The sequence below is a fragment of the Thunnus albacares genome, chromosome 4 (assembly GCF_914725855.1).
Source record: "Thunnus albacares chromosome 4, fThuAlb1.1, whole genome shotgun sequence".
Classification (NCBI taxonomy): domain Eukaryota; kingdom Metazoa; phylum Chordata; class Actinopteri; order Scombriformes; family Scombridae; genus Thunnus; species Thunnus albacares.
In genome coordinates, this window is record NC_058109.1 from 20940775 (window position 1) to 20953292 (window position 12518).

The 12518-nt window shown below is 40.1% G+C and overlaps 1 protein-coding gene across 4 annotated transcripts in view; it reads left to right on the plus strand.

The window, feature by feature from the left end:
• col7a1 (collagen, type VII, alpha 1) overlaps positions 1-12518 on the plus strand; it is a 62088-nt gene that overhangs the window by 27617 nt on the left and 21953 nt on the right. For 2 of the 4 annotated variants that reach the window (XM_044349687.1, XM_044349690.1), the window contains exons 52-86: positions 786-821; positions 1623-1667; positions 1774-1845; positions 1980-2024; positions 2114-2149; positions 2279-2320; positions 2498-2578; positions 2745-2780; positions 2907-2942; positions 3259-3339; positions 3460-3495; positions 3971-4042; positions 4204-4248; positions 4656-4691; positions 5102-5137; positions 5682-5786; positions 5883-5948; positions 6419-6454; positions 6545-6580; positions 6686-6733; positions 6844-6879; positions 7745-7870; positions 8023-8232; positions 8318-8353; positions 8467-8511; positions 8620-8736; positions 8813-8884; positions 9055-9099; positions 9622-9657; positions 9982-10017; positions 11804-11839; positions 11927-11971; positions 12076-12108; positions 12250-12312; positions 12449-12484. In XM_044349687.1, coding sequence (XP_044205622.1) covers positions 786-821; positions 1623-1667; positions 1774-1845; positions 1980-2024; positions 2114-2149; positions 2279-2320; positions 2498-2578; positions 2745-2780; positions 2907-2942; positions 3259-3339; positions 3460-3495; positions 3971-4042; positions 4204-4248; positions 4656-4691; positions 5102-5137; positions 5682-5786; positions 5883-5948; positions 6419-6454; positions 6545-6580; positions 6686-6733; positions 6844-6879; positions 7745-7870; positions 8023-8232; positions 8318-8353; positions 8467-8511; positions 8620-8736; positions 8813-8884; positions 9055-9099; positions 9622-9657; positions 9982-10017; positions 11804-11839; positions 11927-11971; positions 12076-12108; positions 12250-12312; positions 12449-12484 — 1998 coding nt within the window. The remainder of the gene's footprint in view (positions 1-785; positions 822-1622; positions 1668-1773; positions 1846-1979; positions 2025-2113; positions 2150-2278; positions 2321-2497; positions 2579-2744; positions 2781-2906; positions 2943-3258; positions 3340-3459; positions 3496-3970; positions 4043-4203; positions 4249-4655; positions 4692-5101; positions 5138-5681; positions 5787-5882; positions 5949-6418; positions 6455-6544; positions 6581-6685; positions 6734-6843; positions 6880-7744; positions 7871-8022; positions 8233-8317; positions 8354-8466; positions 8512-8619; positions 8737-8812; positions 8885-9054; positions 9100-9621; positions 9658-9981; positions 10018-11803; positions 11840-11926; positions 11972-12075; positions 12109-12249; positions 12313-12448; positions 12485-12518) is intronic. The other 2 variants (XM_044349689.1, XM_044349688.1) reach the window with 2 other exon arrangements.

A 12518-nucleotide genomic window follows, 5' to 3' on the forward strand; every position in this document is an offset into this window, starting at 1 on the left:
GTACTTTTATCAAAAGCTTGTTGTCAGCATTCTCTACATATAGTACTGCCAATTAATCGTCTGTTGATAGACTTATCAATTAATCACCTAATTTCAAGCAAATATTATTTGGTTAAAGCTCCTCCAATGTCAGAATTTACTGTTTTTTTTCTGTTTTACATTACTGTAAATGGAATTTCTATGGGTTTTGGACTGTCTGTCAGACAAAACAAGACATTTTACGATATCACCTTGGATTATGGGAAATTGTGATTGACAATTTAGTGACTGAATGATGAATGAAGAAAATAATCTGCATATTTATTGTAATGAAAGTAATTGTTGCTTGCTTATCTAATCGTGTTATCATTCTACAAATTTCTGTTGTCCAAATTAATGATCTGGCAGTTAGTGATATACAGTATATTGACAACATTCTCATTAATATCCTGACAATGATATTAACTATATTGCCCAGCCCTTACATTAAGCTACATTATAGCATTCACTTCCATACCTGTCTTTACTCATTGAAGTTGCAATGGGAATAAAATAGCTCGTTGTACTATTGTAAAAACAAAGCTTCTGTTGCTGCATGTTGCCCTCAGTGCTGTAATCAAAGATCAGAAAGCCTGTTTTCTGTTCCTTCTGACACGCATCTCTTTCCAAAGATGCCCTTTAAGAGGTAAAAACAAATACACTCAAATGTATGGCATGTCAATTTTCTCACATTTTCCCATGTATATGTTCGCTGTTGTGTAGATTTGAGATAAAATCCATGAATTATTCATTTTTATATTTAACAGGGAGAAAGAGGAGAGAAGGGTGATGAAGGCACTCCTGTAAGTTTGATCTGTTTCTTTTATTCTCTCTGTATCTCATTTTTAGAATACTAATTTTCATTTCATTTTTTGCTTGAATATTTATTGATGCAATTCTCATTATCTGAATCTATCTCTCACCAAAAACATTTTTTAATCCATGAAGATTAGTGTGAAGATGTCCATTTCCCATTACCATATTTAGGTATCAGCATGGCTAGTGGCATGGCTCTATGCTAGTAGCTCTGGTCCATACTGAAATAAATGAGCAACTCGGATTAAGATAAACCTTTTTTGTAGACATTCATGGTACCCAGAGAATGAACCCTAGTGACTTATCCTGTGGAATATCTCACCATCTATAAATCAATGACGCCAGCACAAAATTTTGCTACAGACCTTCATGGTCTCCAGAGGATGAATCCAAATGACTTTGTTGAGCCCCTGAATTTTTATCTTTCCTTGCTCCACCATGAGGTTGACATTTGTTGTTTTTAGTGAAATTTCTCAACAACTATACGATGGATAACTGTTAAATTTGGTAAAGACATTCATGTTCCCCTCAAGATGAATTGGAATCACTTTGATGAGGTAGCCTACTTTGATTTACTTTGACCAAATACTTGCAAAACTAATTATGTTCCCATTATCCTCAGCTGTAGTTTGTTAAGTTCTAATTACTCAATGTTAGAATGCTAAAAGACTAAACTAAGATTTGTTACCATTTAGCTCAAAGCTCCACTGTGCCTAAGTACAGCCTCAGAGCTGCTAGCATGGCAGTAGACTATTAATCTTGTTTGTAATAAATTTGTTTTTCATCAGGGTGAATCTGGACTTCCAGGGAAGTCAGGAGAAAGAGGACTGAGGGTAGGACAAATGTCATTGATACATTTTTATAGTAAAGCATACTAAAACTTTAAAACTACCAAGTTGGAAAGATCAGTAAGGGGACATTTTTATTGACTCCCCTCAGGGACTTGCCGGTCAGCCAGGACGACCAGGAGAGAAAGGAGACTTGGGAGACCCAGGAGAGCATGGAAGAAATGTGAGACACACGTTTATGTATCATCATACAGACTTTTCAATATGCTTTTGTGCTATTCCACCGAGGACTTGAGAAAAGAAACAGTGAGGAAGGTGAGCTGCTCAGCATCATTATTGATCTGTGTTTGATCATAGGGCAGCCCTGGACCTGCGGGACTGAGAGGAGAGAAAGGAGAACAGGTTTGTTGTCTACTTTTTTTTTCACAAAGTGCTTATCAAACTTTATATATACTGTTTGCGGATTCACACACTTCACTCTCTTCTTCAAGGGACCTCAAGGGCCTCCAGGACCACCAGGAAAAGTTGTGAGTGTAAAATAAAATAAACCAGCTCCAGCATATTTTTACTGTTTATTGAACCTCATTCAACTCGATTCTGATAACACAAAGGAAGCAGAACTACATGTGATCTTCTGTGTTTGCTCTCTTCAACAGTCTGACATCATAGGCCAGAGTAAAGGAGAGAGAGGAGAGAAGGTATGTACTGTACCTGAAAAGAAAATGTGTGTCCATGCACAATTGCATACGTATCCTCTTATTACAGCTATTTATGGCCGACATAATGGAACAATTGATAGATAAAAATAAAATGAAAGACAGTGTCACAACCAAAACAACTTACATCAGTGTTGTTGACATCTTTGTGATTCCCAGGGCGACGCCGGCGACCCAGGAGAGCATGGCGGCAAAGGTCAGAAAGGCGAAGCAGGGACTCCAGGAGCCTCAGGCCTACGAGTAAGTTTTCCTCATTCTTGCAATTTTTAAATGCTTCCATGAGCATCTGATATGTCATTGTGTACTGTATGCATCAGTATGTCCACTGACCCCTTTCCCTGTTGATTTAATGTGCGTGACTGATGATCCTTTGTGACTTCTTGTTCTTTCCCTGCTGTTCATGAAGGGTCCAGAGGGACAACGGGGGCCTGCAGGCTCAAGAGTGAGTTTCTTTTCTTTCACTGCTTCTCTTCATCAGTTCTCATAACTAGATATCTGTAAATATCTGAATCATTGTCTTGTTGCCTCTCACATGTATTTACATCACTTTTACTTCTCATATTTCCAGGGTGACACAGGAGAAAGAGGAGCCCCTGGAGAGAAGGTTTGAAATCAATCAGTGCGTTTCTTACAATCCCACCTACTGATCCGTGTAATTTTATTAGTATTGAAAAAGTAAAAAACAAAGGATTTTCAGCTTTCTGGTGAGTGGCAGGTCTCACTGTCCTTCATTCCGCCGGATTCTGTTTCCCATGCAGTAGATTCCCAGTGGGATGAAGTGCAGGGGGGCTGGCAGAAAGCTTCATGGCCAAAAGTTGAATTGTGCCACTTAAACTAAAACTAAAACTTCTAAAACATCTCTTACTGTTTCGGCTTTAATGGAAATGTAATATTTTAACCCTAAACCTCTGTGTGGTTAGGGAGAAAGGGGAGCATCCGGGTTAGATGGACGTCCTGGTCTGGATGGTAAACTAGGTGCTGCTGGACCACCTGGTCAGAGGGTACCTCAGTTACTGCTATTTTTCACCAATCCACACAAACATACTGCATATAGAACATCACTGATTGGTTAATGTGTACACAACTAATACACTGTATTTCTTTTTTTCTTTGTGTTATAGGGTGATCCTGGGAAACAGGGAGATCCTGGGAGAGATGTGAGTTTCACTGTGACAACAATGCAAGACACTGTCAGATTTGTATTCATTTAGTAATCTGGTCCAACAGGTTATTTTATTTTCTGATTTTAATCATATTATCTAAATTCGATTTTACACAAATATTTATCAAACACAGGGCTGCCACCATGTTGCACTCACTTTTGTGCACTTTATGTGTGCATGCTGCAGAGGGCACTGTGGAGATATTTTATTCCAGTCTTGTGACTGGTTGCATAAGCTGACCATAGGGAAAGATGTCTCCAGACCAGTTGGGTTACGCAGGAGACTATTGCATTATAACAGTCATTATAATTATTCTAAAAACTTACATTTCACATTTTAAATTCTCTATTTTCAAATGAGCCTTTCCACACTGTACTGCATATCTGAAAAAATGAAATCAGTCTGGACATTTTGTTTATCTAAAACTAAGATTAGATGATTCACTCTAGTGTGTGTTGGTTTGTTTTAGGGTTTACCAGGACTTAGAGGAGAGCAGGGCCTCCGAGGGCCTGTTGGGCCTCCAGGCACTCCAGGGACACCTGTGAGTACACACACACACACACACACACACAAACACACACACACACAAGCTTTTTTGTTTTTGTGTCTCCAGCAGTCTGAACCATTTATTCATTTATTTATATCTCAGTTTGTTTTCTACCACATTTACTCAGTTGTGTCTTGTGTTCTGTTATATTTCAGGGTAAAGCAGGTGAAGACGGCAAAATTGGGCCTCCTGGTAAAATGGTAACTCCTTGCTAAGATTTTTCTTCACTAGTATACTATAACATCCACTCTCCATGACATACTGTAATATGACCCTTTACACATTCAATTAGTGACTTGACTGGCATATTTTGATATCGATTCTTCTCAGTTCAATAGTCAAGAGTACGGAATTTGTCAGCAGTGCTCGTTTTTTTCTATCTGTCATTCGCTAATTGGTAATGGCCTTGACATACTCTTTCCTGTGAATGGTGCGTGCTGATCAAAATCAGTGCAGACATTTATTTCAGGGTCTGCTGCATAATGGCTGTCTCAAGTGAGTCTCTAAAGCGGTGGCACTGAATTATCTGAGTGCTCCTACATCACTGGCTGTCCATTATTCAGTTTGTTGCTGCAGAGTCAGTAATGCATTTTGTTTTGACTTACAGGGTGAGGATGGTGTGCCAGGTGAAGATGGGAGAAAGGTTTGTGACTGTTTATATGGTTTATAAAATTATCTGGCACTTGAAGGATGAGTTTTAGTCAAGGAGTGTTCCCACCAAATGTCATTTTAGCTAACCAGTAATAAGATTTCTTTGTTGTCTGACAAATATATTTGACAAATTTTTGAAATAAAAATTTTATCAATGTTGCAGAATGAGCTGTGAAAATGTAGCATCTCAGATTTAATTCTACAGGATGTACTGTACCTTAAGCAAAAACATCTAACAAAATTGACTAAAGCCATTTTAGGTTAATATGATTACAGAGAACAGTCATTTACTGTAGCTTGGTTGGACCAATCCGTCTTTATTGTAGTAACTGAATAGAATATTATTTTAAGATTATGCTTATTGTGTCTGTATTTCCTGACACTGCTGTCTTTAATCTACAGGGTGACAAAGGAGAAGGAGGAGCAGCTGGACGAGATGTCAGTTTTGCCAAGTCTCCTTTACATCATGATTCCTCCAATGTGTTTTTGTTCTCACTTTGTTTCGACACACTATCCTCTGTGTCTCAACCTGCCCTTTCTCACCTCCTCCTTCCTTTATTGATCCTGCCTTTCTCAACTTAATTGTATTACACATCTGCTTTCCTCCTTTCCTTTCTCCTCTTCACTTTGTCCCTCAAGTGAGTATTTATCAACTATAGTTTGCTCTGACATTGACTTTACCATCATATGCTCACTCACTGCTGAATCAATAGGCTTCTCAGAGGCAGCTCTATATTTCTCTAGCCTCTAATGATCGAGCTTAGCCTTTAAGGGGGAGCCACTTCTGAGAGGAATCCAGAGAGGCGCCAAATGTCAGAGTGCTGTTTTCATGTGCAAATTCATATTAATTATCTCTAGAACATCAGTGGAGGGGTGGCAGCGGCCACCTGCTTTGATTTTACAGTTCAACCTCTACTATAGCGCACGAGGAAGTAACCCTGTATAGAGAGAGTCTCAGTTGCGTAATCGCATGTTTTTTCAGGGCCGTGACGGGCAGAAAGGAGATCGGGGCCTTGTTGGGCCTGTAGGCCCCCCTGGTCCTACAGGGCCTCCTGGAGTACCTGGCAGCATTGGTCCTCCTGGACAGGTGCGACTGACGTAGAAACATGTTTTTAAAAAAATATTATGGACGGGAAAGATAGTATGGCATTACTAATCTATGCACTGTCTCTCTCTCTCTCAGGTTGTGTATGCAAAAGGAGCTCAAACGGCACCAATCCCAGGTCCACAGGGGCCTCCAGGAACCCCTGTGAGTTTGCATGACTTTGCAGCATGCTGACATTGTCATTAATTACTTTCTTAAAATGCATATTACAGTTCAGCACGCACATCACTGCTTCTCCTGCAGTGTGGTGTGCGAGGAATAATATGGACCTCCGAGGGCTACTGTGCATTGATGGAAGACAAAATCATTATACAAATAAAACCGTTCTTCTGTATGTAATTATGTGTTCACAGAATTGGGTTTCTTTTTGCGCACTATTATCTAAAAGATAGTTACAGAAACATCACACGAAGGTGCAGAGTAAATATTTCTGTGATCATTTTTCTACCATGTATCTAGCTCTTGTGTGGTCATGTTATACCCAGCAGCATTGCCCTCCCACATGTAGCACCAATGCTGTGTGTTTTATCTACATCTGTCTCTGTATGCGACTGCATCCCTCCCACAGTCTTATCTGTTGATGTTTTTATCATTGTCCTTGCTCTGTCCTTCAGGGTATACCCGGGATCCCAGGAATTGGGGGATCCACAGTAAGTCGTAGTTGTCCTTATTAATCTCAGATTGCTTTTAAATCAGTAACCACTTAGTCTGTTTTTTGACCTTGTAACTTTGTTTGCCAGGGGGAGAGAGGACTACCTGGTCTTAAAGGTGACGTTGTAAGTAAGCTTCTATCCCTGTTATAGTAAAAGTGTGACATGATTGAGGTTTTGTGTGTTTTGTGTTGACATTTGACAAAAAGATATCAATCTTTTTATTGGCAGGGGGACCCAGGAGAAGACGGGGCGCCAGGCAAACCTGGAACAGAAGTGGTAAGACAGTCAGCATGTCACCTGTCATGACCCAGCTGTGACTTGTGGAATCCTTAATTGTCAATGTTCTTCATGTCTGGTGAATGATGTCTCTGTATTTCTCTCACCAGGATGTCCAGAGGGCCCTGGCTGGCCTCGGTATTCAGGTGTGTGGACACAATTATGATTTGCATTTGAATAAGATTTTTGCTTGTTGGTCCGTGATAAGATGATAACGTCGGTTGGTGGAGCACATTTCCTGAAAGATGTAAATGGTCCTCTTGGTCATATTATGAATGGCGAGAAATGTTTTCTTTTTGGTTTTTTTGTGGACTTTTGTGGAGTCCAACCAGTCTTAATCTCAAATTTTACTCTTGTATACATAAATATTTTTTGGCATAATGGTCTTGCTAATGGACATTTTCCTGTAACTTTTGTAAAATGTCATATTAGTCCATTTTGCTATTGCAAATGTCATCACACCATTTACAGCTTCCAGTTATATGCATAATGTTCAGCTGTTATTTCTTGTGTCAAACAGCTCAGTAAGTGTGAGAATAAAAATACCTTAATTCCTGTAAAAGTGGATTAACAGAGTTGTTAAGGTCAGTGTGGGATTGGCTCTTGGTTTATTGGCATTATAAAATTTGGAATGCAAGAATTTTAAAACCACAGGTGGCATGAAGACTAATGACTGATGTAGTTCTGTAACTGAAAGGTTGCGTCTTTGATCAAACATAGTGCTGACAGTGTGCTCATTTTATGTAGTCTTACAGATAAAAAAAAAAAAAAAAGCTATCTCAATCTCTCACTGTAAAACTATATATTTCAGAATTTATGTCTGAATGCATTTCAAAATGTGCATCAGACGTTACATTTTTTGGACTCAGCAGGTGAAAGTGACACAAATGACACTGATTACAAGCAATTTTCCAGCTGCTGAGATGGAATCTGAAAGCATTTCACAGACCAGCACCTGTGGCTGAAAGTTAAGCTTGTGCCAACCATTTCCCTCTTCTGCCCTCCACACAGGTGTCTGATCTGAAGTTGGTTGTAGACAGGAAGCACGTATCAGTGGCTCCTCCAGTGCAGAAGGCAGAGAGAGGTGAAAAGGGAGACAGGGGTGAACAGGGACCGAGAGGACCACCTGGTGCAGATGTAAGTATGACTCAAGTCATCTTGGAAGCTTAATATAAAAAAAGTACCCCAGTAAGAAATTATTAGCGAGTTCAGATGGAGCATTTAATTCTGAGTCTATTAAGATAATTAAAATATTTTATTATCTCTTTCTGTTTCCTGTTGTGCACCAGGGTGTTCGTGGTTTTCCAGGAGAGAGAGGATCAAAAGGGGACCAAGGGGAGCGCGGACCTGTGGGAGCAATTGGGCCTACAGGAAGAGCCATTGGAGAGCGAGGACCAGAGGGACCCGCAGGTCCAGCTGGAGAGCCAGGCAAGCCAGGAATACCAGGTCTTCCGGGGCGTGCTGGGGAACTGGGGGAGGCTGGAAGACCAGGAGATAAGGTGAAGAGGAGAGAAGGATCTAAAGAAAAGTTTTTCTTATGGACTAAACATGATTCTGCTAATATCACGTATGTCTGCGTTTCAGGGCGATAGAGGAGAAAAGGGTGACAAAGGAGAAGCTGTGAGTGCTCATGTTACATTAACGTAGTTGTCTTTGATCCTCAACATCATAGTAATGTTTTATGTTTTATGCAAGCCTTTTCATAATCAGCTGAGATTTCTTGTGTTTATCAGGGTAAAATCGGACTAACAGGACCAGCCGGCCCACAAGGTCAAAAGGTGATCGCCTTCTCATTCTTGATGCAGTGAAAATGTGGAGATGCACCATTGACCAAATATAGAAGAAAGACTGGGGTTCATAGGCATTTGTCTGTGTATATACTGTAGGGAGCATCTGCTGAATCAGTACTGATTGGTACACCTGGTGCCAGAGGTCCTCCTGGACTTGGAGGACAGAAGGGAGAGCCCGGTGTTGCAGGACCACTGGGACCTAAAGGAGACCGGGTAAGATTTACACATAATTCAAATATCACAAAATCATGTCATATGTTTCTAAATAATGTTTTGATGTGTTGTACAGGGTTTTGCGGGGCCTCGTGGGGATAAAGGAGACAGAGGAGAGCCTGGAGAAAAAGGACGGGATGGCTCTCAGGTGTAATCTCAAATAGAATATGAAAATACAGTAATAACTAACTTGTTAAATGAGAAATTCATTTTTTGGTCTTCTCATGTAATTTTTCGCTCAGCCTCTGAAGATGTGATGAAAAGCCATGACATTTTTAATGAGAAGCAATGTGTGAGTTCTGTGGTTTGTCATTTCAGGGAATACCAGGAGAACCAGGTAAACCTGGTCAGGAGGGGAAACCGGTAAGTGAAGTACCTGATGTTGTGAGCTAAGTAATTCTTTAAATTTTATTTTAATTTTTTTTTCACAAAGAGCACAATATAGTAATGATGTTTTGGTTCAGAGACACTAAATATGTAATGAATATTTCTTTTAATGTTGCATTTTTTTAATGAAAGCAACCATAAAGAGCTAAGCCTATATGATAATATAGTACTGTACTGCATGTCGTTTTTATTGATTTACAACATTGTGATTTTTGAAAATGTGAGTATTAATGCATACGGAAGACAAACTACACCTGCTTTCCCTGTTGAAAATGAAACCAGCTGGATTCCAGTCTCCATCAATGGACACATTAAGGTTTTATCTTTTCCCTTACTGTACCATTCACAGTGATCACTAAAAGCCCAAACACACTGCTGGTCAAATTATGTAAGTCAGCCATGACTGCTTGTGTGGATGTGGGAGTAAATGTAAGGAGAGGAGAGATGTTAAAGTGCTTCCTCACAATTTTTGTTTTCCTTCCCTCCATGTCGGGGCAGGGTCTGACAGGGCCTGCTGGTCCTCGAGGCCAACCTGTGAGTAACCAGTAACACAGCAAAGGGGCCTTCTCTCAGGCTTGAACTGCAGAGTTTAGTGACTAGGTTGGCTGCAAGCACTAAGCCAATGGAGCTCTCTTTTCCCCTCCTTGGGCTGAGGCTTCAGAGATCTTAGACAGTAAGCTTTTGCAGCTGTGTGGCTGACACCTCACTCTCTAACTTCCTCTCTCACCTCATATGTGTGTCATCTCTGTCCACTTCCTTTTCTGTGTTGTTTGTTTCCCCTCTTCCGACACTGTTCCCTACCCACCTGTCCCCCCTCCCTCCTGTCATCCACCTTCCTCTGTCTTTCATCCTCTCCAGGGCTTGCCTGGGTTCCCAGGAGTTCTAGGCAGACCGGTAGGTTTTCTGCTGCTGGCTGGCATACTGGCATATTCTGTCACTGTGGTATCGGGACACAAGTGGGAGAAGAGGGGGGTGGACCAAAGCTGATGAGAAGCCAGTAGGCTTTGGCTTAGACAACAAGTAGCTGGAAAGCTGTATCCGCATTTAACAACAGGAGACTAGAACAACCTATCATCAGAATGCACACGCCGTCATGTACCTCCCAGGCATATTTAACCACTTTAATCTTAACTCATTTGTATTGGAAACATCCATCTGGGAGCTGGGATAAGAGTCAAACCATGATGGGTTCCTCATGAAATATTAATGAAGACCACCTGTCCCCAAAGCACCTGTGTCAAACTCAAGAGTTTAATTTTGAAGTTGAATTCTTAAACGTGTAAAACACCAAAGATTTGTTGGAGGAGATGAAAGGAAGTCAGCCAACATCCCGAGTTGAAGCTTGCGCCAGGATCCATTGTACAGACGTGGGGGGGAATACTAAACTGGGTGCACTCCAAAAATTACTGTGTTGTCGCTTGAGTCTGCTTATCATGCATGCAGCTGTGCCTGCTGCCTTTTGGTTGCTTATTCCTCTCACAGCACTGTTTTTTCAGAGCTCACCATGTGTGTACCATTGTTGACATTGTTCATCCTCTGTGTTTGTATTGTCCTACCTGTTGTCATGAATCAGTCAGATGTTCATGTATTTGTCTCATAGAGAGACACTCCTGTCAGTCAGTGACATGTGTGTGTATTATTTATGTTTACCAATATTGAGTACTTACATGTGAATGTAAATGTACGTAAACATTTTAAGTGCTCAATTTGTATAAACATATTAATACATAAATATGGTTCTTAAGGGAATAATTTGACATTTTGGGAAATATATGTATTCGCTTTCTTGCAGAAAGTTAGATGAGAAGACTGATACAACTCTCATGTGTGTCTGTAAGGCTGCAATCAACAATTATTTTCATTATAAGTTGGTCTGACAGTTATTTTCTTCAGTGATCAATTGATTGTTTGGTGTATAAAATGTCAAAAAAAAAGTGAAGAATGCAATTCATTATTCCCTAAAACCCAAGTTAACATATTCAGATAACTTGTTTTGTCTGATGAGCAGTCAAAAACTATCATGGAAAACTGGGAAAACTAATTAAAAATATTCACATTTGAGAAGTCAGTTCTTGTAAATCTTTTGCATTTTTGCCTTTAAAATGAATAAAATAATGAATCATAATAAATAAAATAATAAATAATAATAAAAAAATGTTGCCTAATTAAATAATCATGTCAGCTCTAAAGTACTACCATGTTTAGGGCGAGTCAACAGGGGCCCCACTAGCGGTTAATCCAGTCATGAAGAGCAGCCAAATAGCATAAATACCGGAAACAGGGGGAAACAACTAGCCAGGCTCTGCCCAAAGGTAACAAAATCCACCACTAAAGCTCACTAATTTATACTTTGTAGCTTGCTATAATACTTAAAAAATCTAAAGTGTAGAAGCAAGTGTGAGACTTCCTGGAATCTTGTTGTGACCATGAGTTTGCAAAGCAATCAGCTACTGGCATAGGTCACGCAGCATTTAATGACAAAATACATTTAATGACAGCATTTAATGACAAAATACAAGATTGGTATTGAACTTCTCATCTAACTCTCAGAAAGAAAGCAAATAAACTTTTTCCAAAATGCTGACTTATTTGTAAAAGTAGCCTGTGTTTTATGTGTAGTTACTATTAAGTATCTTATGATGTGCACGTACTGTATGTATGACTTGTATTTTGCCTCTAGGGAAACCCAGGAGAGTCTGGCATAAGGGGGCCAACTGTAAGTATCACACATATTATACCTTCACATTCACAGACTCTTATTACCAGCAGCAGTTCATATGTTGATAATATTTTTTTTAATCAGGGCCCCATGGGTCCCAATGGGCTTCCAGGTTCACCGGGTGTGAAGGTGAGTTCACTGCATTTTTAATATGTCGCTGTTATTGTATGAGCACTGAAGTTCTTTTGTTTATTACTTCCTGACCAAACTCATGAAAAGTTTGTTTTTCGCAGGGTAATCAAGGAGAGGCAGGTGTTGGCGTCAAGGTAAAGCTGCTGCAATGATATTTAACATATTTTTAGACAAAACAACATCTTGATATTTCATTGTCCCAGTCACATAACAATCTAGACAGTGGAGTTGTATAACAGATCTGCAGTGTGTGAGTTTGTTTCTCCTCTCTGCAGGGTCCTCCTGGTGCCCAAGGGAGCACAGGTCTACCAGGACCATCAGGTCCTCCAGGAGCTGTTGTAAGTATTCCTATAAATCACAGCTTCTCCTCAGGGAAAAAAATACTTTCATGTTTTCTCATGAAATTCATTGAAAATCTCATGGTGTGCATCATATTGTGTTGCTTCATACCAATGTATTTATTTCTCCCTGCAGGGTCCACAGGGCCCTCCGGGACTGCCAGGGCAGGTGGTGAGTATGCAGTCCTGATCTGTTGTTGCACTGT